Consider the following 25267-nt stretch of genomic DNA (forward strand, 5'->3'; position numbering starts at 1 on the left):
GGCGATAAAGTCTAAAAAAAATCGTGATATGTTTGTCAAAATGCAACAAAAAATCCATTAAAAGTTCAAATTAAAATGTGAGTTGTATCGTGAATTGGGTTCAGAATTGTATTATGTGATAAAAAGCTGTTTTGAAGTTGGATAAGTGTTTAACTAGAAATCTGACTGTAAGCTTAAAATCTAAACGTACATTTTAATTAATAATCGCCTCAGTGTCTCTCAACTTGTCACTAACTGCGTCTGTGTGAATAGGCAATCACTTAGTTACAAATAAATTACAGTTAAGCCTAACTGTCATTAGTACTGTTTATCTGTAAAGTTTGTATTAAAAATGGCAAGTGTTCCGAAATCTCAGAAATTTTCCATTGACGATGCTTTTGATGACGAGGAAGACGATATTATTCGTTCTTATGGAGCTACAACTGAAAGCACACCATTAAAACCAAAGCCAAAAACCCTAGCCTTGCCAAATCATGTAGATGAGGGTTTAGTGGTGCGTGTAGAACCAACCAAAGATCGCCTTCGATTGGCAAATCAGAAAGTTCCAGATGATGTATGCTTTTTATTTATCAAATAAGTCTTTGAGCACAATTGCCTCAATTGCTTGATATTGGTATTATGAATAATTTCCAATATAAATGAACCATCTAGCATAATCAAAATTTCAAATAGTGATAAATATTCAGAATAGAGCTAATGTATTTGTTGTTCTGAGTTAGAACTTTGAGTATATGTTGTCGTAAAACTAAAGAAAAACTTGTAAAGATTATGATTACATAGATTCATTAGTTGAGCAATCCTACAACTTTGCTGAAGTTCATCATGTTATTTTTCACATAATTTAAAAAAGAATAATTTAGTTTTAACTCTTTAAACTTACAGCTAAAATGTGTTTTTACTGTGTAAAATAAGTGTTACATTAATTTTGTAAATACACTAAAAGCCTCTATATTGCTATTATTTCAGTACTGGTTCTAACAATTATATACTATGGCTTTATGATACTATATTTCTTTTTAATTATTAATACTTGCTTTACAGCATTCAAATATGCATAGTCTTTCAAACACCTGAGTAGGAAGGATTAAAATAAGTGTGTGTTGTTGAAAATGTAGACCTGCAAAATTAACTCGGTTAACCCTTTTGCTAGGGGTCATGGGTCAAAGGCTATGTCATCACGTTTGTTGACTTGCATTCAAAATTTTATGGAATTAATAATTTATAATTTCATAATATCTTTATTTTGCTGAGATATGACTTATGTACTTAATCTAAAACAGTTGCCCTATTAACCTCTTTTCATTTTTAAAAATGGTTCCTTATATGCACTTATTTCAATATATGGTTTGTGAATAATCATTTAACAGCTTAGGATGTCCCCATAATGGTTTTCTCAGCCATTTTTTTTTCTGAAAAGGCAACCATGTTTTTTGATCTAATTTCAAGGTGATAAGTTGTGTCTTTCATTTGTTCGAAGTTTTGTATTTTTTTAAATCTATATACATCTTAGTTACTAAGATTAATAAATTATAGTGGAGTTCTATGGTATCAGTGTATTTATTTGTGATTTTTTGGTTATTCAACTGTGTATAAAACCTAAACAAAATTTTGTTTGATATCCTCCATGTGCAAAATTGTAAAAAGCTCAGCAATCTATGTCCAGCAGCAACTGAGTACAAAGGTCATAGTGAGGAAAGATAATTGCTTGCTTTACATCTTGATTTATTATTCTATATTTTCAGAGAAATAAGTTTTAATAATTTATTTCTAAATAGTAATAATCTATCTATCTATATATAATGTAAAATAAATAAAATGTGACTATATTTTACAAAATATTAGGCCACTAAAACACAGGAAAGACTAAAGGTCAGTGCACATGCACCATGTCAATGCAAGCCATGTAATGCTGGCGAGGCATGAATGGAAGGTCAGTGAAAGAAAAAACAACTTAAGCTACTTTGACAGCATTTGTATTTTTGTGTTATAATACGTAGTCATTATAGTATGAAAAAAGCATAATTTATATTTGTTTCCTTTTTTTTTATGGTTACAAGGTTGGTCAAGTGACAGACCTTACATAGTTAGAGTGTAGAAAATATCTTAAATATAAAGTCTTACTGAAAACAAACATTTGAAATGTATTTAGGAAGTTTTACAGATTATACAAATAATATTTGAGATTTCTGGGATGAAGAATAGTTTTTTAACCATATTGTGAAATTACTTTGCACTCAGACTAGTAACAAAACATACTCTATTTTTACAAACAAAGCTTTAATAAAAATATTTCGTTAAAAATCTGATTTTTTGTGCAGAAAGAAATTTATAATCTTTATTAAAAGTTTTTCAAATTTTATGAAGATACACCTGCTGTATCAAAAGTTATAGTGTAAATACTTAATGTGTGCAGATATGTAGACAAACTTGCAGATATTATACTGAGCCCACAGCAAAATGGTGAATTTATTACTTGTGAACATTGACTATACCAGTTAATCAGTTAATTGGTTCAGAATCACAAATTATAATCTGTGTAGGAAATGTGTTTGCTTAACAATCCAACATCATTAGAAAGTTTTACATACAATTTATCAACTTTGTTTTAGCAAATGTTTTCCTCTTGTGGTTTGATCTTTTTACATTTTCTCTTTCTTTTTACTGGTATGACTATCAAGAAAATGCTTGACATTAAAAGCAGTATGTTGTAAATACGTATGTTGTATTATCTTGTATGTTGTAAATCTGCAATTAGATCTGAGTTGTTAATTCATTTATATTGGTTAATATACTGTGGAAGGATCATTTAATCAATATTAATTAAATCAATTGACTAATAACATAAAAATAAACAACAAATAGAGATTAGTATGTTGTTCTGTTACTATTTTTGATTATTACAACTATCCAAGTAATCTTGAGTAGTGCCATTATAGCTTCTCATTGTTTTTTTTACATTCTTTCAAGATTGTTTATCTTTGTCAGTTAGTGTGATAATTCACAAAATTAATCAACTAATTAGTATTAGGGTAATTCAATGTCAAATCATCCAGATTTTGGAAAATTTTCCAGGTGATCCCTCAGAATGCCTTGAAAAAATTCACATGTGCTCGTCTACCCATATAATGAAAAATTGCCAAATATTAGATCAATATCTCTAATAGTTTCTGATTTACAGCCCTGTAAAATTTAATTTTTTGTTATTTTTTGCAAATTCATTTTCAGTCAACTTTGGCTGCTTAAAGCTGCAAGAGTAATGGTGGAAGAAGGCTGAAATTTGCTACATCTCACAGAATTCAAAAATGGTCTCAAACCATGTTTATATCTTTTATGATCTTCATAGTGAGGCTGTAAAATCACCTGAAAACCCAAAATTGTAAAATATATTGGCTTATTTAATAAGCCATAGCTCTAAGACTTCATATGATACAAAGCTGAATTTTGTTTTCAAATTTCCTATAACATATCAGTTGATAAATCAGCAATAGTTGTAATTAAAAGTCTGTTAGATCTCCTGTAAAAAAAATGTAGCTGCATGCAATGTTTTATGATTTAGCTAAAAATAGCCCTACTTCAGGCCATAGTTTGACCATATCACCAGTTATTCAGCCTTTTCAGATTTTTACCATATATTCTTACATCTCTGAATATGATCTGCAAAAAAAATCAGGATTGTGTTCAACCTACTTTTAGAGTTATAATTTTTTAAAGTATCCTCTGACTATACGTTGTTTACTTAGAAAAAAAAAACACTTCAGGTGTGTTGCTGTGTGCAAATATATCCATACAACTTTGAAATAATTTATGAATCCCATTGAAATATTCTAATCAGCCTTTACCATATATTCTTACATCTCTGAACATGATCTTAAAAAAAAAAAAATCAAGGTTGTGGAAAATAATAATTATCAAATTTTAAGTGTCTCTGATATGTACTATTAAGCAAAGGACCACATTCAGGGCATTCAGTTATTTCTTGTTAATCAGGAATCAGTCCTGCAGAATTGTGTAAAGTTTAATCTACTTGAGTGCTCTGAAAAATTCAAAACTGTGGCAGGTATTAGGTCACATCATAGCTTTATTCTCCACTCTACCATCAAATTGTATATGAGAAGGATATCAGATGATGATGTGTACACAGTTGTAACTGTTGGTAGTAGCAATGAAAGTGATGCTGCAGCAGCTCAAATAGGGTCTAATGATAATTATCAGCCAGGGAAATATGTGGCATACATATACGATCATGAATGGTATGTGGGAAACATAAAAGATAGATCAGATGAATATTCCAATGTGTTGGTGTCATTTATGCAGAAATCAAGAAACAAACTGTTCTCATGGCCGCAAGGTCACGTAAAGATGAAAGCTGGATTTCTTTACAACATATTCTTTGTCTGATAAGTGCACCTACCGTGCTACTATGTTCTAAGTCAAAGTGATCTCAACATAATCAAACTCGAATTTTAGAAATTTATTCAAGCTGTCTGAACAAATCAATGTTTATTTGATGTTGTAAAGGCTAATTTATTGCCAAAGCAGTTTTTGAAACATTTCATTGTCACGATTATTTCAGTTTGGTGTGACTATAATCTTTCTGTTATCCCCTGTTGTAGCACTGTGCTTTTTGTATCTGATTTACCTTTGTATTTGTTATATTATAAATCTTAAACTCAGCCATATCTGCATAATTGTAATGCATACACAATATATTTGCACTGCCATGTGATCTAACTAGTTATGCCAATAAACTTGTTCAGAAATGAATTAATTTTTTTTTGTTTCTTACAACTTCATTATTTAACATTGTGAAGAGCTGGTTATCATATTAATTCTTAGAGCTGTGGCTTATTACATAAACCAATGTTTTTTATGATTTTGGGTTTTCAGGTGATTTTACTGCCTCACTATGCAAATCCTAAGAGAGATAAACTAGGTTTGAGACCATTTCTGAATTCTGTGAGATTAATTCAGTCAGTGTAGCAAATTACAGCCTTCTGTCACCATTACTCTTCAAGCTTTAAGCAGCCAAAGTTGCCAGAAAATGAATTTACCAAAAATAAAAAATAATTAAGTAAATTTTACAGGGCTGTAAGTCAGAAACTATTAGAGATATTGATCTAATCTTTGGCAATTTTTCATTATGTGGGAAGATGAGCACAAGTGAAGTTTTTCAAGGCATTCTGTGGGGGTCACCTGCAGCCCTCTGGATGTTTTATGTTTTTGTCCAAATAATGGTATAGCTTTAATGTGATATATTATTTACTTATTACAAGATACAATCCTAAGAAGTATTGTTTAGGATAAAACTGCTTTAATAAAAGTTATAGGAAATTCATTTTTCTTTATTATTTCACAAAAACATTGCTTTCCAAACAACTTGCTCCTTTAATTTTTAATCAGAAATCACTATATATGGACTAAATAATGGTCTAACAGTATGTAACACTATTAATTCATTAACATATTTATGTCGACAGGACTTCTTTTCCCTAACAGTTAGCTTTGGCTAGACAGGAAGTACTGAAAAGAGAAAAAAGCCTGGCAGTTGTGTGGTGTTTAAACACTGCTTAGCACTCTAAGCTTTAAGTTTTTGATTCTCAGCATTCATATTTTTAGAGCCTGTACTGTAAAATACAAACATACTGATAATTATGACATTTCTAAACTATTATTTATGTTTAAAGCTTCTCTTTTACAATGTTTTTTAATTCATATAAGATTAATTAGTTTTACAAAGTGATGATGAAATTGGAAAAAAGTTCTGAAATGTCTGAAGAGATTTTCTGTATTATTGTGATTTTTAATATTTTGCATAATACTCTGATTTACATTTTATGATTCATTTTAATTCTCACAGAAGAATCATCTGGCATCATTATTAGTTTTCCTGCCAACCAGGAAAAAATGTACTGTCTTTATTTTTGTAGGATTTGTGTTAGTTTCTTTTCACTGAATCATGTATTATCTATCATACACTGTGACAAAATGTTTTACTACTTTTATAGTTTGTTGTATAAGGACAATTATTTTTTTAACAGAGAATTAGTTTATTTAGTTTTAGTAGAGAAATGTTATCAAAATTTGTAAGGAGAAACCCATGGAACAATTTTAATTGTATTTTCAGCTTGTTACAGGTTTTGTATTACATAGTGTGTATAACATATTTCTGTGTACAACAGTTTAAGACAAAAAAAATAGTAACTTAATCTTAAATTGCTATTGCTGAAGATGTCTCGCATATTAAATAATGGGTTGTTTAAAAATAACTTAAAATAGGAAGATTAGTTGAATGTAATCGATTAGCAAGTCTAAATGATTAATCATTTGGCAAGTTCAGCTGTAACTTTCATATTCTGTAATGCTATTAAAGGCTTTGCATCACTGCCATATAATTTCATGTGCATATCACAAACCATCAGTAAAGCTCCTACACTTGTATATGGTAATGTTTTGTGCCAGCCTGTGGTGTAATTATCATTAGACATAGTGTAACTCTCTACAAATACGAAGATGGTATGCCTTATAAATGCAGTAATTCCATGAGCATTAGCACATGAATACTTGGTTGGTCTTTCCTTGACACTGCTAATGAACTTTGTGGGAGTAACAGTTTGGTTTATTAACATGATTAATTTTTTCTTTGTTGTTCAGTTTGCCATAGAGTTGTTGTTGTTGGATTATTATTACCCTTGTATATTTAATTACCTTATATTAAAAAAAAAAAAAAAAAGCCAACAGTTGTTGATTTGCAAGTAATTTTTGACTATGTGTTCTAAGGCCCAAGTTTCTGAGACCCTTACACTATTTCAGGATTCTCTTCCTGTTGTTTCTGTGGCAGCCAGGGACTTTATTTGTCAGTGATGTTACTGTTGGGTGAGTGATACTTTTCTTCATTCCTCTCTCTCTCTCTTATTGGTCTCTTATTGTTATATTTATGTTGAGTCTGCCTGATCCAGAGACAATGTTCATTAGCTATTTTTATAGCTGCTTTTGCTTTATCTTATCCTGATGAGGAATGTGCACCTACATCTTTTTGCTTTGCACCTCATTACTCAGGTATGTGATGTTCTACCTATTTCTTCTTTAGTTTTGAATAGTTGCCAGTTGCTTTATTTAATAAGCCTTTGTCTTCTGACCTTTTACCCCTCACTCATAAATCAGCATTGTTGGTTTTTTTTTGTCTCAACCTCAACCTCCTTGCATCTTTTTTTATAACCTGTGGTCATGATTCTTTTTCTTCCTCAAACCTCTCTCCCTAAAATTTTTTTTTTCCCAGTTGGGATGTCATTCTTTCTCATGCTCTCATTGTTATATCATTATATAATTCCTTTGCTATTTTTCTGTGCTTCACTTTTCAGAGGCTTTTCATTGTGACCTTGTCAGTTTGATGGAGACACTTGTTTGTCACCTTGCTCTCTATTTTTTCTACTGCTATATTTTTGTTGGGATTTGCTTGTCTGGGACTCTTTCCTTCCATCTAATCTGTTCATTAAGACATCCAACTACTTCCTTTTTTATGATGAAGTCTTTGGAAGTATTTCTTATTTTTTGAGATTTCAAGCTGAAGCTGTTTGCCAGCAGTCATCCTTGGCTTCTTTATTTTTCTGACTTACCAGATTGCAAATGCTTCAGCAGATTTCCTATATGTTTGAGTTCTGTGATGTTGCCCTGTTTCCTATATTTCTTTTTGTTCTTTTAAGTTGTCATCCCTCTCACAGGGCTGATTACACTATGTAACAAAATTTTTACTTGTTCTTGGGCAGAAAGTGTTATTTCCCAATTTCTTATGCCTAAAGTAAATGGAAAAGACCTATGTTTCTTTTCAAACTTTGCTTTTGTGACATGGGAGCATATAACGACAACATGATGGGAGACTATATTTTGGGGCTGATACATGAAAGTGATTTACATTAGTCATAAATCTAAAAAAACTACTTGCTTCTAAACATTTTTGTTCATTTTTCTATAACTTTAGTATAAATGCATGCAAATTGTGATTCATATATTGTTTTATTCAGACCTTGTGTAAATGAAAATGTGCAAATTTGCTCATTTTTACATAGTAAATAGGTTAATTTTTAAATTTCATTATCCAGGTCACAAAAGCAAAGCTTGAAGGGAATAATGGCCATTTTCTGTATTTTTACAACATAAGTAATTGAGAAATAACACATTTTCCAGGAACAAAATTTGTGTCGCATACTGTTATTGATGTTCATATCCCAGGGGAGTTTGGCTTTCTCGTATTATGTACCAGCAGACTTTCTTTGCTAATGATATTTGAACCATACAGGTGCTTTCTCATAGTCTGTACCTGTGTTGTCATTGTCCTCTCACCTTCCTCCTTGTTCAGTCATTTTTCAACCTACCTCTGATATCTACATCTTTAGCATCATGAGAAGGCTATATCCTATAGAAGCTTTAGAGTGAGCTCTTCACCTTATATAGGGTTTTTGTCAGATATACATGACTATTTTATTGAAACTAGATACAAGAGTTATGATTTAGATAGTTATAAAGCATGAGCATTAAATATTTTTGAAGGGATAATTTATTGCAGGTTTATGTAACTATGTATGAATCGTATATCATATAGTTCACTAGTGGATAATTGTTATTACTGTTGTCATGTTACCAGAACCTTCAAAATTTCTCTTGTTTCATAGCATATTGTTACATTATAATGTCTCATAGTTTGTAGAAAATGCTAGCCCTCAATCAGAGAATATGTGTGTGTGTGTGTGTGTGTGTGTGTGTGTAAGTTAAAGTAATTGAACCCATCTCAGTTGACTTTGATGAGTAGACAATTATTTAATGTTCTGGATACAACTGTGTTAACCTATGGGGCAATGTAAGTGAATTTATCTGATTTTACTGTGGTATCAGAGTAGAGGGGAATAATTTGTCTTGTTAAAGAGTTTTCTAAAGTAATTGAACCTATCTGTGTGAACTTTGATGAAAAAGAGACAATTATTTGAAGTACTGGATACAACTGCAATAACCAATAGTGTAACAAAGTTTTGTACGTATGTTTGACTTGTTTTGAAAATTGAAACCTGGCTTGTATGCTGTTTGTTTATTATTGATATTTATTACCAACAGGTCACAAACACCTACTGTAAAGAACCTGGCCTATATCCTTATGTAAACACTTGATAGTTTTTAATTTCATCTCTTTGCCATTCCAAGAATAACAGAGATTGGTGCCATGTCATTGAATTTACTGTCCTTGAACCTCTTTCTTGACATTCCTTTAATCAAAATGGATGGTTTTCTCAATCTTCAGTGGGTGTTCTCTAAAAGATCATGGATGAATAAAAGTGATGCTTCTGATGCATTTCTTCATGTTCTGTTTTGTTTTTTACTAGTTTGACCAAAACAATAACGTTTTTCAGTTTTGGGCCCTTCCTTTAAGGTTAGTTAAGGATGACTCCTTACATTTTTAATTGAATTGTGTGAGTATTTGGGTACAGATGTATTAATTGTGTGTTCATTTTTTCCTTATGGCTTTGTCTCAATGAGTCGCAGAAACAACCTTTTTTGGAAGATGTTTTATATATGATGGCTGGTCAAGTTCTCAAAGCCTCTCTTCCACCTATTGAGTATTTAATCCACCTAAGTATCTTTTTCTGTTTGCATGTGGTACAGGCTCTTCTGTTTTCTACTATATTTATGTGTGAGTTCCTTTGTTTTTGGGAATTCTTTCTTTGCTCTAGTCCCTATCTCTGTCTCAGGCATGATACAAATTTGCCATGTCTTCTTTTCATTGGGTCTTGTGCAGTCAATGGAACATGCCCCAAGGTTCCTTGTCATCCCTTATGATTATACCTCCATCTGTCCATCTCACTCTTTTATGGTAGCTTGATCACTAGATATTTTATCTCCTCTCTTTTTGAACATTAATTATTTGCCTGTTGTGTCGTAGGGACTCTAAACCTGGTGTTGGATCACTTGACTCAATTGGACCTCTTCCTCGTGAAACAGTGGTAAATATGAAGGCTAATAATGCTAAAAGCTAGGTTTCTGTGTTTGTGGTAGACACAGCACAAATAAACCATTGTGTTACTTTATTCTTAACTACAAAAAACCACTGGATAGGGTCCTTTCTTCTGACTGTTAATGCTTAAGCCAGGATTGGTTAAATTTTATATGTAGCATTCTTTCTTGTGTTCTGTTTTCATTTGTAATGCCCCTTTCTGGTCCTTCTAATTATTTCTCTTTGGTCATCATGCTCCTGATTTCCTTCTCTTGCATTTTTTGTTCTTAAGAGCCTTTACTTTTCCCTTGGTAGTCTGTTCTTGCCATCTTTTATAATGGTGTTTCATGCCTTCAGTTTCGTGCATGGAATTTGTTTGATTTCTTATGAAAAAGATATGCATTACATGCAGAATAGCCTGTTGGTAAAGTGCAGTCAGATGTGTCTTGATGCTTTTCCCTGCACATGAGTTTAGAGCAAGTATCTCAGATAAGTATTTATCCATTATTGAATAAACTGACCTATAGCCCTATCTACACTACATCTCATACTCAATTGTCTGTTTGTGAGATGATGGATGTTTGAGCGATCTGCCATTCCACCTACCTTAGCAGCACATTAGCAACAAGAAAATAATTCTAATGATATCTTTTTCCTTACATCTCTATTGGCTGAAAAGTATTCTTTAGCTAAGATGGATGCAGTCTCCCACTGAGTGTTGTGCCACCAGACTTTTACATTACATGATGCTGCTTTCAGAAAGGAATACTTCTTCATAATTTCTTTGCATTGGAATCTCCACCTTGTGAGGTGAGTCTTGTTTCTAAAGTTAACATTTTTTGAAATACATTTTTCAGGTAAAGATAGGTACTCACCTTTCTTCACTACCTCTCACCTTTCTTTCCAGTGTATTTAGTTTGCTTTGTTGAGAATAAGCTTGTATTTCTTGTGCTAGTGCTTGTGGAGATTACTGTGGATGGAGGATATGCCATTTTTCTGTTGTAGAGAACTATACATTAATGGTTATTACATTACAGGCTGTTGTAATACATGTTGACATATGTGGCTGAGAGCTTCAATCAAGGCTTGTGAGATGCAGAATGCTCACAAAGTGACAGCAGTTTATGGTGCCTAGAGGCGAATATCTATCTTAAATTTATTTTTAGGAAAAGAAAATTTCAACTTCTATTCTTAATTGTTAGATGTTAATTCTTATCACAGATAGTGAAATTGATGAGCTTTAGTGTGAACCCTAGAACTAATACTTTATCAGATTTATATGTATTTTTTTCATATTGAAATACATTAATAAAATTTTATTTGTGTCCAAACCTTTTTAAATTTCTAAATTGTCATATTTGTTCCAGAGTTTGTCCAAAGACAGTGACTCTCTCATCCAGAGTGATATATTTAACTCGGAAAAATATGATTCACAGAAAGGGCAAGTAATATTTTATATACTTTGGTATATCTAATATTTTAGATTATTATTTAAATTTTGAGTTGTTAGGTTTATTATATTGTTTCTGTATGTCTTTATGAATGTTTGATTATTTCAAGATACAAAGATCTATTTTTGTGAATTTAGGAGTCTGTTTTAGATGTATCACCATAACATATATATATTGGTGTTGTCTAAATACAATACAAACCATAAAGCTGTTTTTTGTGAAGGTGAGTAAAGTTTTATTGACTTAAACTACATTTAATCTAAAGCTTATTGTAACTCTAACACAACTTTTTGTTGGTGTAGCTGGTGGAATCATCCACGTGTTAAAGAAAATTGGAGAGTGATGCTTGCTGCATTTGGTCTTTTAATAATTGGTCTTGGTAAGTTTATTTAATTAATTTGAATTTCCTTTTTTTATTTACATAGATTTATCTTTTCAAATTTATCAAATATCTTTTTGAGTTTAAATATATTTTGTAGTTGAGATGTTAAATGTAGTTATGCTAACTAACAATATTTCACTTTTATATCAGATTATAACTAGTTAAAAATATGTTTTTAGAGTACATTATGCACTGTGTATAAATTGAAAATACCTCATCTTATTGTAGTAGATTATTGAAAAAATCCATTCATTTTGTGAAGAAAATATACTAGGCTTTTCATAAGTCATTTTCAACTAAGCAATATTTTTGTGTTTAGAAGATAAATAGTTTGTTTTAAAATACTAAATTTACAAACATCAGTATACAGTGAGAGAATATAATCCATATTCTGTGGTGGATAAGGAACATATTTATTGCATTTATATTTATGATTTTATGATAAGAAAATTTAGTCTGCTAGATTATGCACAATTTAGCACTGTGTGTATACTTCCTCAGTTATATTTTTAACAATGTAAAACAAATGAATAATAAACACACAGATCAATCTGTTGACATTTTGCTACATGTGAAACAGCTAAATAATAAACTTAAGCTGTCTTTTTCATTAAACATTAATATGAGGTTATATAAATATTGTTAGAATCCTGAGTGATCAGATTGGCATGCTGAGGAACAAGGGAATGTTTAAAAACAACCAAGAATATTTTGTTCAGTTTGTCTCTATGTTTGTAGTTTTAATAGTTTGAACTATTAACTGCTTTGAGCAAAACTAAATCATATTGTTTGAATTGACTGGTTTAGGAATTTCAATAGATAAAAACATACAAGTAACTTTCTGAGCATTAATTTTTAAAACAGTATAGCAAATGTGAATTAAAAGAAAGATGCTTTGTGACTGATTTTGTTTATATATTAACAAGTAATCTCTGACTCAAAGGCAGATTCAGAAGCCTAAATGTGAGTTATATATAACTTCATCGGCATGATACATGCTATTTTCTTTTATCTAACTAGTTAAACTGTTTCTCTCCTACCAAAGTGGACTACCTGCATGCTAATTGTCATGGTACTTTGGTACTGCTCTTTTCTTTCATATTTGTAATATTTTTGCACTTCATTCTGAAGAGGTTTTTTAATTTTTGTTCCTTACCTGAACTTGAAGTATTCTTCTCTTTGTCACTGTTGACACTTGCACCATGCTGAATCTTCTTTCTTTTTCAAATTTAAAAGGAAGTCATCAGCTACATCTGTAAGTTTATCACTTTCTTTATGCAGGTCTGCCTCTTTTTCTAACTGCATATACAGCTAACTTTTTAAACAATTGGTACACCATTGTGATCAAATCCACCCCTGCTAAGCTTGTAATACCTCAGACATTTTACTTCACATTTGGAGATTAGCTTTGAATGTGACCTCTCTTCTGTCTTGCGAAGGACAGATACTCAGAAATTCTAACCCTTTGTTTTTGCAGTTCCTCACAAGTTTTTCAGAAAGTTTGGGAATTGTGAATGTTTTATAGATTATGTTCTACAACAATGCCATGTGATCATTGTTTAAATTATGGTGGAAAAAAAAGTCACCTAACTCTACTGATAAAAGCCAATCATAACATTTTTAAGCCTTATCCAATTAAAAAATCAATGTTAGTCTCTAGGTACCTCATAAAATATTGCACATTCCTGTACATTTTCAGAGGGAAAAAGACTAAACACCAGATGTGGCTTCTACAAATATTCCTACCATTTCTTCTGTTGTTAAGTTGAAGATTCCTTGTTAATTGTTAAGAGCATCGTCTAATCTCAGGCATTGTCAAGATACAAGTTGTGATATTTGGGATTTTTTTAAAAATTAAAACACATTTATGCATTTATTAATAAACTTTTAAAAATTTAATTCAAGTAAAATACATTTTAACGTAAGTTATACATTTTTCTGTGCTTAACACTGTACATTCACTGGCTGGATGTATGTGCTATGCTGTGTAATATTAGTTGTGATTTGTCTCTCTATTTATTTAATGTATATTTTTTGAAATTTTTATTAGGTCTTCTTATAACTGGAATTGTGGTACAGATAATGCCTAAAGCTGGTAAATATATAAATTTTTGTTGCATTTAAACTAGATAACTTTTTTTAGCATATAAATAACCTTTGGTTCCCCTCATTGGATTCAGCAGATAGCCCAATGTGGCTTTGCTATAAGAAAACAAACAGATGTATAATGACCTTTATAGGATTTTATTTAAACTTTAAATTTTAGTTTGGAATTTTGCATCCACCCTTCCTTATATCATGTATATTCAAATCAGCATGTTTTATCAAGTGAAGATTGTTAACTTGGAGAAATTTATAATGTTATTAGTTAAGTAAAAAATAACATTATAGATCTATCTTGTTTGCCACAAACCATTATGTGGGATGTTTAATACTTTAATATCTTATTCAAAAACTTAACAAATAGGCTATGTCTATAATAGTATTAAGTCTAATTAAAAAACTATCTGTTTATGTAATTATTTGTTTCAAAAAATATTAGGAAAAATCAAGTTTAAACAAAAAAAGAGTATATTTACATGGAGAGTAAACTAAATAATTTATTTTAAATAATTTTTTTTTTACTGTTTTGTGATCTGATCTTATGACACTTGTTTCTCAGTGATGATTCATAGATCATAAGTCACCAGTCCTGAGCATTATTATGGGAAAAGTAAACTTTTTTTTTACAGTATTTTTACTTTGATATTAATTCTGTCATGTTACATTCTTTGGCTTTTGTATTAATGTGTTCTTTATTTATTGTATGAATGTGTTTTTTTTTTTCCTTTTTATTTCTGTCTTCAGAATTTTATGTAATGTTCAGATTTGTATGTATAATGCTAGTTTAATCTGTATGTTGATTTATTGGCTTGTTGTTATGCATCAGTTCACATCAAATGTGAGGTGAATTAACTTTAGGAAGTGTTTTTTAAGCTTTTTGAATTAAGTTTTTGGCTTGTAGTGGTTTCATTAATTTACATTCTTTTTGTAAGTTTTTATATATCATAATCATAAGGTGTAGATGAATATCTGTAGATTCAAGAATAAATAACAATTAACAAAAGTAATTGAAAATGATAACTTGTGAACTTTATAGAGACAGCTAACTAGTTATTTGTATTTAGGGTTACAAGTCCAGAAAAAATTCTAGTTCACTCATTTTCTTTTTTACCTTCACATATTGCTATTCTTTTCTTCTCATCTTATGATATGAGTTTGTTGCAGTCATATTCAAGGTTAGTTTGTTGTTTTTCCATCATAGAACTGGCTGTTAAGTTTCTTGTTCAACTTCCTCTCAGCAAATCTCCCACACAGGTTATCTGTGAATGGGATTTCTTTCACTTTATGCATTTAGGTCCAATGTTTTTAGAATAAATAACATAGTATAATATCAATACAATTTGGAAACATTTTTATTAGCTTTATTTTGGACAAAATGACCTTTCAGATACATGGCCTGGTGGTTAAAGTAACTCTATTTGCAACCTGCAGCTTGCGAATTCAAATCTCTTCATCAAATATGCTTGCTCTTTCTGCCATGGGAACATCATGTGTTGGCCAATCCACTATTCATTATTAAAGAGTAGTCCAAGAATTTAGAGATGAAGAGTACAGGTAGCTGCAACAACTTTATGTAAAATTCAATGAACAAACAAATTCTGGTGCCTTAAAGCTTTTGGTAAGTTTTTTTTCTGGTATTCTACACAAAAATATCAGGATACAAGTTTGGAGGAAAGGTGAAAAGGCACTAAAACAATTAAGTACAGAGTAGATTAAAACTGGTGAATTTATAAATTAATGATTACAAATGATCTCATTGGTCCCACTAGTGTTTGCATATCATCCTAAAAACATTAAGATTAAAGACATCTTGCAAAATTACAACATATTGCTGGATGCCAGATTGTAAAGCAATTCCATTATGTCTTAGAAACACAATAACATCAAAGATTTATTGATGAAATTTGCTTGAATGGGTGGCATCTGTCTGCTGTAGAAACACAAGTGTAGAGGACAACTATTCAAAAGTCTTTTGTCTTCAGGCCAATGTATGTATGGTGATGTTGGCCTTTTTATATAATATTTTGGTATATTGTGAAGGGTGTGTTATGACTGGTTGGTTTATCTCTGTTTCTGATTAGTGGAGTGACTTCCTGTAGACTTAACCAATGGTAGCTACAGGTTACTCACTTTTATTTTGAAATCTGTGTTTAGTGAAGGTTTTATTGAGTTGATGTATAAGGATTCTTTAAATTTTTTTTGTTTTTCAAATATTTGTGTTGATGATTGATTCTAGTTTTTCCAAGGTTATTTTGTATCCATTTGACATGTTGTGTTTTGTAATGGTTAAATTTTTTGCTTTCAAAAGTCTTGTACTGTCTTTATTTTCTTTTATTCTTTACATGAGTCTTCTTCACATTTTTCCATGGTATGTTTCAGGATCACATAATTTCATAAATTATATTTTTTCTCTTATGCAGGTTTCTGTTTGTTTTTCAACAGCTTGATCTTAATGTCTTGTAGAATTTCCATTGGATGTCTGTTGAATTTTCTGGCTATGTGTTTGAGTTTGTTGCAGATATTTTACAGGTATGGGAAGTAAATGGTAGTAGTGTTTTCCTTGTCTTTCCTCTCTGTTGTGGTCTTCTCCAGTAAGTTTTTCAGGAAGGAGGAAATGTAACCATTTTGTTTAAAGCACTCTGATCTTTTGCCATTATGTTTTGATAAATGTTGTATTGGAAATGTTTTCTGTTCTCTTGTTGATGTATAAGAACATCAACATATAATTCAAATTGGCATTGAATTATACCACATTAGATGACAACACTGGACTGGAAGTGTAAGAATCTATTCTTGTGGGTGGGTTTTCTGTTTATGATTGTGGTGATTTTTTATACTGATGAGTGTGTCAAGAAATGATAGGTCATTTTGTTCCTTTAATTCCATGGTGAAGTGCATTTTGTGTCTATATACTTAAGATATTCTAGGAAGGCTGATAAGTTTTTGTGACTGTGAGGCCAAATAACAGAGATATTATCAACATAAAGCCCATAGAAACTTGGTTTTATGTGCATGGACGAGAGGGCTCTTTCTTACTGGGATTGGAGGTGGCTAGACCATCTTTTTGTTCACAGAATTTTTCATTGTTTTGGAAGTAAATTGATTGTAGGCAGATAGCTGTTAGTTTCATCATATCAGTTCTATGTGGTAGAGAGTTGTCATTCATGGTTGTTTTCTGGTAATATGAAGGATTTATGAGGTTGTAAACATGGATAAACCAACCAGTCATAAGATGCTCTCCACAATCTGCCACAATACTGTTAAAACCAACAATACCATACACACACTGACCTGAAAATGAAAGGTGGAAGACTTTCAAAATATCATCCTCTACATTTGCTTTTCTACAACAGGCATTGCTGTCCATTCAGTCAAAGTTCGTCATGAATACTCTACCTGAACAATCTATCAAAGGATTTAATTTTGGTTCCTTATAAATAATTGCTCTATTATTTCCACACATGAGTTGAATTTGACCTTTGAATTTCTGTTCATGAAAGTTTGTTAGTTTTATTTTTCAAAATCCTTTAGTAACATTTTCATTCCACCTAGTTTTTGAGCTGTTGCTATGCATTTTGGATTCAGACACAGCTTAAACATTTTGCTTATTTTAAGGTGTCATGTTGTAATCCTTGTTTTATTAGCTTATGCTGTTTCTTCATGTGCTTTTTATAACATTGTTTTTCTTTTTTGTTGAGAAAACTGTCTTCTCAGTAGTGCCCCATTTTCATGTGTTTGGGTTTTTTAGATCCTTTGAAATTGTGGTATCATAAAGTACAACCAACTGAAAGTATCACTGCATTGGTTGCTTCTTTTTTGGTGATGGTTCAACTCTTGCTGATGCAGGGCCTAGGCCTTGCAGCACTTTTTTTGGGTTTCTTTGGGTTAGAGATGGGGTGAAATTGTTTGGTATGAAAATTATCTTATCCCTGTGCAGTTTTTGAGAACAAACATTCTTCTATAGTTTACTATACTGATGCTTTTCCTTCTTTGTTGGTGCTAATATTGCTTTGATAGAGATTAAAGAGGACATTGAAGAGATTATTTTGGAAGAGCTGACATTGTTTTGCTTTTCAAGACAATGATAACCAGCAGTGCTTTTAAGGTTTTTGAGATGAGGTCAAGGTCTTGGGCTACTGACAGTTTGGATCAGTCCCCAATTATATCAACTTCACACTGTTTAGGATGGTACTTTTCTAATGCCAGTTGTAGAGTTTCTGGGAATCACTTGAAGCATATATAAATTCTTGAATCATACAAGAAGACTTCCTCTTTTTTTTTGGATTGGAAGTTTTGGTTTTTAGATCTATTTTACTGTCACCAATGGTCAAGAATAATCACTACTGATAGTGAAAGTCAGAAATGAAAACTAAATGTCCATTCAGCTTTTAATAGGTCAGAAGTCAAGTTAGTATGTAGAATTAAGTATTTCAATCAACTATAATTTGTTGTTTGATAAGTTGCTATTTTAGAAGTATAACATGAGCCTTTTCATAAAGTAGGAATGTACTTATTCCACTTCTGCAGGATCCCAAACACTTCTACTATTCAATCCACCAAGCTTAATGGGACACTGCACATGCATTTACATTAGTCAAATCCACAGTTGTGCCACACCCCTGATAAGGCCTTGCTGGAAACTCACTATAGTCATAGCACATACAAGATTCTGTTGTCAGTGGGAAAGTTTTTTTCCAATAACCAGTGCTTATATGCTGATATACTTTGTAAATTGTTTGTTCATACTACCTGCATGTTTTCTGAAACAAACAAATTAAATACAATTATGATTACATTTATGATCTGACACTGCTTTCCATACATCTGTAATTTATTGCACCATATTGCATTCATTAAAATTATTATCCCTGGTGTAATTCTTGATTGTCAAGTAGTACATTTGGTTCAGAAATGAGCCTGGAGTATTTTGTATAGATATTACTCTATAGCCTTTCAAAAGGCTTGTGACTGACAGACCAGACATCAAAACCAAAGGGAGTCTTGAGATAAATTAATTTATAGTTTCTTTTCTCCCACCATTTCTAAGGTTGTTTTTGGTAAAATATTAAAGATATTTGGAAGATGTACATTCCATGCCCTTTTGATCCCAGAATCCAGTGGACAAGAAGTGGCCAAAGCCTTTGGAGAGTGATTTTTTTCCTACCATCCAAACACTTCCCCTTGTTTCACTGACTTGTTGATCTTCAGGCCAATGGAAACTCATTTTTTGCCTGATTGTCTTGTGGACTGTAATATACCATTTAAAGTTGTAGAACTTAGAGTGCCTTTGTATTGGTGCAGTATTACATGTTTTAGACTGGATAATATCTATTATGAGAAAACAATTCAACTTAAATGTGTTGAAAGAGAGGCATTAAGTTTGCAGTTCCCAGTTGCTATCTGATACAAAAAGGTGCACAAGTTTGTGGATTTGTATATTGTGAAAATGTATTCCATTTATTTTCTTGTAGTTTCATGTTACTGTATGTAGGCTGATCTTTTGTTTTCTTTTTTACCAAATAATTGTATTAGATTAGAAAATGTAGTTAGTTTCTTTGGTTGAAACTTTTGAAATTAATAAAATTCAAAAATATTTTGTGAAATTACTTTCTTCTTATTCACTTTGATGTACAAAGACTGAGTGTCAACTTGAATAATGATTCTAAACCTACTCTTTTATAGACTTTAGTTAATCATATGTTGTGTATGTTTGGTTAATAAATGTAATTAAATATATATCTTGTCTCATTGTACGAGAATCTGAAATGCCTTTCTTTTTTTTTTATCAAATTTGTATTGGTGTCTTATTTTTCATTAATTAACTTTGAATGTGAATTTTCAGTGTCATAGTTATTTTCTTCTTGTTTTTCAGGAATTCAGAGTTTTGTATTCTTCATTGCTGGATCTATTTGTTTAATACCAGGAGGTAAGATACGTTTTTGGTCACTTTACTGAGAGACAGCACAAGAATGGGGTTTTTCCCCACGTTTGCTTGGAGATTTATAATGATATTTTAAGTGTTTACAACTGCCATTTTCACATTTTGAATATTTTATTTCTCATGCTATTTTAGTATGCTGACTGTTGTTGTAGAAACCTGTAGCATATTTTGAGGTTCAATATCATTATAAAAAATGGAATTTAAAGCACAAAGTTTGCTATAATTACTGTAATTTGTTCACAATTTTTTAGTAACTTTTAATGTTTTCTAGCAGGAATATATAAGTCAATTACATAATGTTCAAAGAATTGAAGAAACATATATGCAGAAATACGTGTAGGTTATGCAGTTAGTTCAAAAATACAGAAGTCACTGAAAAAAATTCAACTCAAAGGAGTAGGAAAAAAAAAAGAATGTTATACATGCAATCATAATTGATACCAGTAAGTGCATTGGGAAGATTTCTGCATTGTAGCTGAGACTAAATTAAATAAATTTATTTTATAATGGTAGTTTTAAATTTGAGCATTTTTCATTAAAAACAATTCTAATTCTGAATTTTATAAGGTCATGCAAATATACCTTGATTTTTTATGAACTGTATATTACAAAGGTAGATATATTTAATATATGTTAAAACCTGTGTGTTTAATACCTAAAAAACAAAAAGATAACTGTCAATATTATACTATCATGGTCTGATAGTTAGGGCATTTGACTCTCACTCTGAGTTCTGCAGGTTCAAATCCATTCAGTGAATATACTCACTCTTTTAGCTTTTGGGGTATGATAATGTGACAGTCACTCCTACTTTTCATTCATAAAAATTAGCCTAAGAGTTGGCAGTGGATAATGTTAACATGCTGCCTTTCCTTTGGTCCATCACTTCTAAAGTAGGGACAGATAGCCCTGTTACTCTTCAATGAAGTAAGAAATTAGTTTCAAATTTCATTAAATAGTAACAAATAAGAAAAATTTAGTTCAAAGTGAAACCTGTTTTGAAGGAATTTAGAACAACTTTTATCTTTAACTTTTTGTGACTAACAGTTAATTTAAGATGTGACAATTTTTTTAAATAAACTGTAAATTATTTAATCCTTTTGCAATGGGCACCATTTATTGCTCATGCCACAAGGTATTTAGTGACTTGCATTAAAAATTTGATTAACCTAATTCTTTATACTATACCAATCAGTATAGTAGTTTAAACAAATGTAGACGTAATTGAAAGGTTGTGTAAAGTAGAATGTTTAATAAATTTTTCTATTTCCTAACAGCTTACCATGTTGTTTATGTGTACTGTGCTGTTAAGGGAAGACAGGGATATGAATTCCACAACCTTCCACTCTTCAATTAGTTTTTGATTATCATGTTCACCAAAGGAAGCTGCTGCCAGAAAATAAAATTAATTTGTTCTATTCTTTGTTCCATTTAGATTTGAGGGAAGATAAAAGTTCAAGATAATAGTTATGCCAAATATGAAAATTGTCTTTCTGCAACTTGAAATATTTGCACATGAACAGTTTATTGCGTATTTTTTATACTTTTTTTTTGGTGTTCAAGTAACAAGCAAAATAATAATAAGCTTTTCAAGATGTGTTTCTTACATCAAAAAAAGCTTTTTAGTATTTGTGATATGAAAGGACTCACAAATAATTTTTATTAATATTATACAAGTTAAAATGATTTATGTTGGAAAAAACACATGAAAAGTTAAGGAACAGTGAAATCAGTCATGTTTTGAGTAGGAAGTGGGTGTGGTCTAGTTACACTTCATTATTTTCTACAAGGTTAAAACAAAATGTATTTTTAAAATAGTTTTAAAATCAGTCCTTGTTATTTTTGGAAAACTACAGGATTTTAGTGCTTCATTACAGTTTAAAAATTGTAATATTTTTGGGTCTAGCCTTGTACAACTAGTCACATTGTCTAAATCTTGCCAAAACTGTAGAAAGTCACATCTGAAGAACTTCCTGGTTTGTAAGGAACAGTACAGAAGTACTGGTTACTTTCAATCTTATATAACAAACTTCTTGGTTTCTAAGGAACAATACACAAATACCAGTTAATATCAAACACAACTAAGAAATTTCTTAATTTCTAAAGAACTGGTTACTTTTAAGTCACATCTAACATATTTCCTGATGTACAAGGAACAGTACATAAGTACTAGTTACTTTGATATTAAGTTTTACTTGTACTGTAAAATTTAAATGTACAAAAAGAAATAATTGACTAGTCATTTTGAAATGAAAAAGTTCATATTTTGCATATACGAACAAAAACAGTCAATTTTCATAATAAAAAACAACAAAGTCCATGTTCTTTAAGTGATGGTGATATATTATCTAGCATTGTATAAAAGATAATTTTTAGGAGAGGAAGTTGATAGTTCATAAGCTTAGAAAGGCGAAATCAGAAGTATAATATAAATGCATGGACATCAAGTTAAAAAGTTTGTTTAGACTTAATGAAGATATTGATTGATACGTTAAACACACTTGTCACAACAGTACAGCTTCAATAAAGTGCTTTGCTACATTAATGTGTGGATTGTGAACTTAATGAAAGCATTGATATGCTTAACATACTTGTCATCACAACAGTACAGCATGAGAAAAATGCCATGTTACATTATTTTATTGGTTGTGATACATCTGAATCCACATTAAGAATGAAGTTGTAAGAATAAACTTTTTAATGAAAATAAGATGTCCAATTCATTTATTTTCCAAAGGTTACTGTAAATTGCAAGTTTAATATGTGAATCATAACTACTGTATATTAAAGCCTTTTATTATAAACATTTAGCAATGTGCATTGGCTCCTTCCCGTATTCTCCTTTAACTGTTTTTTGTAATTGCAAATGACAGGCATAAAACAGAATGTAAGAAGTGTTAAATGACTGTTATTTTAATGTATTATAGTTTTACATTTTAAATGTAACTTTTATTAAAGTTTGCAGTAAAACTGGGTTTTACTCTAGCTTTGGAACTCTATTATAAGTTTGGAATTTCATAATAAAATACATATTTATTGTTGTTATCTCAGTTGGGCTAATTATTAGAGCTGAGTGATTATTGTAATTTGATAAGCAGTTAATAGACTGATTCAATAATTGATTACATTGAACTTAATGATTATTAAATTATAAGAACAAAACCACTGGTTAAAGGTAGTATAGTTTTATGCTCAACAACAAACAAATATAATTCCAATTATTTGATTACTGTGATATATGGAACAACTGGAAATCTAATTTTGATTAATTGATTACTTTTGTGTGTTTTGACACTAATCATTTAAGCTGAATAAATTTTATTAATTGAAGATAAATATGAAAAAATACCTAATGGCAATCTTTTGATTACTGGATATTTGGAATAATTAGAAACAATAATAATTGGAAGCACTGATTTTGATTATTTAATTATTTTTATGATATTCATCAATTTAATTTGAATTTCAATTAAACTGCTGTTGGAGCAATCAAACTAATTTTATTAGTTGATTATTTTTGTGACGTTAATTAATTTCAAGGTAATTTCAGGTAATCAGCCATTGGAATAGTTTAAACTGGCCGTAGTTGGAAACTAATTTTGATTAGGTTAATTATTCTTATGACATTAACGAATTGAAGTATAATTTTGATTAATTAATTATTTTGTATGACACTAATGGGTTTAATTGTGCAGTTCTATGTGTCACACACCAGATCCAAAATAACATTGTAATTTGTTTGCACAGTAGATTGAGTGATATAGGTCAAAAGCTAAGAAGAATGTTAGATACAGAATGTTGCTGGAAAGAAAAGGAGGTGAAAACAGTACTAGTTTTCTTCAGTAATTTTTAAGCCCCAATTTTTAGAAATTCAGTGAAGTCCACATAGGGCACACAAAGTGAGTAAAGATACATGGGGTTATACTATGTGGTGTATTGCTAACATTTAAGTAATAGCTGAATATTGACACAAAACAGTCACATATTAATATATTTTACTAAAACATGCGAAATTTATAGTTTTAAATATTTCGAAAACTTGTTTTTGTGTTTTTATTGTAATTTTCACTGTGACTTACCTCATTTGTTTCTTAAATATAAGGTTTAGCTGAAGCAGTCATTGAAGAACTTCATTTGTTTATCGATAATCAGTTGCAAACAATTTTCATAGGAAACATTTGTAGCTTATATAACTTAGCCCCTCAGTGGCACAGCTGTTATTCTGCAGATTTACTGCACTAGAAACAAGGTTTCTATACCTGTGATGGGCACAGCAGAGATAGCCCATTTTGCAGCTTTATGCTTAACTTACAAAGAAACAAAATCTGTATCTTAATTAAAACTGTGCACTTGAATAATGTTTTGTTTTCTTTTAAATAAAATGTTCATATGTTTTCAGCATGCAAGATAGTACAAAAAGAGTTTGTTTTGAGTACATTTATTTTGTTAAATTTTCAACGATATGTACTGGTTTTCTTAATTGTCAAGGAATAAATTAATTTGTAACTTTTTTAAAAAAACTTGCTTTGCTTTGTTTCCTTAATGTATACTGATGAAAAGTAGCTTTTTTTTCTTTATTTACTCACATTATCTTGAAATGTTACTACTAATATGACACTTATGATGGTTTCTAAGCATATAAAGTGTAAGGTTTACTTAGTGTTAAGTAAAGTAAAACAAAAACTTGCACCATATAGGTGTTCATTGCTAAAATATAAACATTATTCAGTATTTGTATTGGACCTGATCAAATAATGTTTATGCATAAAGTTTTGTAGTTTGATTCTATTATACATATCTCATGTATCCATGAAAATATTTTTATACCAATAAACTATGCTTTTTGTATTGTTGGTTATCTTTTACTGACATTTATTTTTGGTAATCCTTATTCAAATTGTTACTAATATGTAAGAATCATTTGAGAAACCACAGAGTATTACTTGTCACATATTTAGAAAGTAAAGGGACAGGCATTGATTTGTAGCTGTTAGCAAAATTTGTATAAAAGTTGATTTTTTTTATCATAGTTAAAAATAGTAGATGATTTTTTGAAAATTTAAGTTGCTTGATTTGCTACGTGGGTGGAGTTTTCTCTCTCTTTCTTGATGTATAACACTTTGAAAGATAGTTATTACATTCCACAGATTTGTTATGATGAACTATAATGGATATAAGAAACAGTATATAACAAAGCTGCATGCTGCTTAATACAATTGCGTCATTTGATACACTTTTATTTTGTTATAATACTGGTTGATGGTATTAAGCTATAAATTATTTTATTCTCAAATTTAGGTAGTTGTTATTTAGGATCCAATTCAGGTTAGTGGGAACCTCGATCAATTTGGGCTTTGATATTATAGTCTCCATGTAATATATTACCAAAATTAATCTGTGAAAATTTAAAGACT

The 25267-nt window shown here is 30.5% G+C and overlaps 1 protein-coding gene and 1 long non-coding RNA gene across 3 annotated transcripts in view; one reads left to right on the plus strand and one right to left on the minus strand.

Annotated features, from left to right (window-relative positions):
- On the plus strand, window positions 1-24725 carry LOC143239482 (uncharacterized). Of its 2 annotated transcripts, none has more exons than XM_076480582.1 (6): window positions 1-553; window positions 11344-11417; window positions 11730-11806; window positions 13860-13904; window positions 19785-19838; window positions 21131-24725. In XM_076480582.1, exons 1-6 carry the CDS (start codon window positions 332-334, stop codon window positions 21208-21210), a joined length of 552 nt encoding a protein of 183 aa, XP_076336697.1. In that variant the 5' UTR covers window positions 1-331; the 3' UTR covers window positions 21211-24725. The 2 variants fall into 2 exon arrangements, with proteins under 2 accessions (XP_076336697.1, XP_076336698.1); XM_076480583.1 differs by having other exon boundaries at window positions 21289-24725.
- The window catches only part of LOC143239483 (uncharacterized), a 56855-nt gene continuing 46427 nt past the window's right edge, over window positions 14840-25267 (minus strand). Inside the window, exon 3 of the long non-coding RNA XR_013021211.1 lies at window positions 14840-15171. This is a non-coding gene — a long non-coding RNA (uncharacterized LOC143239483). The remainder of the gene's footprint in view (window positions 15172-25267) is intronic.

The sequence above is a fragment of the Tachypleus tridentatus genome, chromosome 13 (assembly GCF_004210375.1).
Source record: "Tachypleus tridentatus isolate NWPU-2018 chromosome 13, ASM421037v1, whole genome shotgun sequence".
Taxonomy (NCBI): domain Eukaryota; kingdom Metazoa; phylum Arthropoda; class Merostomata; order Xiphosura; family Limulidae; genus Tachypleus; species Tachypleus tridentatus.

What these genes read in the sequence shown, in the direction of transcription:
- LOC143239482 (XM_076480582.1), top strand. Translation starts at nt 332, where the DNA reads ATGGCAAGTGTTCCGAAATCTCAGAAATTTTCCATTGACGATGCTTTT. An exon ending in TCTTTTAATAATTGGTCTTG is followed by an intron (nt 11,807 to 13,859) that starts GTAAGTTTATTT and finishes AATTTTTATTAG; the next exon opens with GTCTTCTTATAACTGGAATT. An exon ending in TATTTGTTTAATACCAGGAG is followed by an intron (nt 19,839 to 21,130) that starts GTAAGATACGTT and finishes ATTTCCTAACAG; the next exon opens with CTTACCATGTTGTTTATGTG.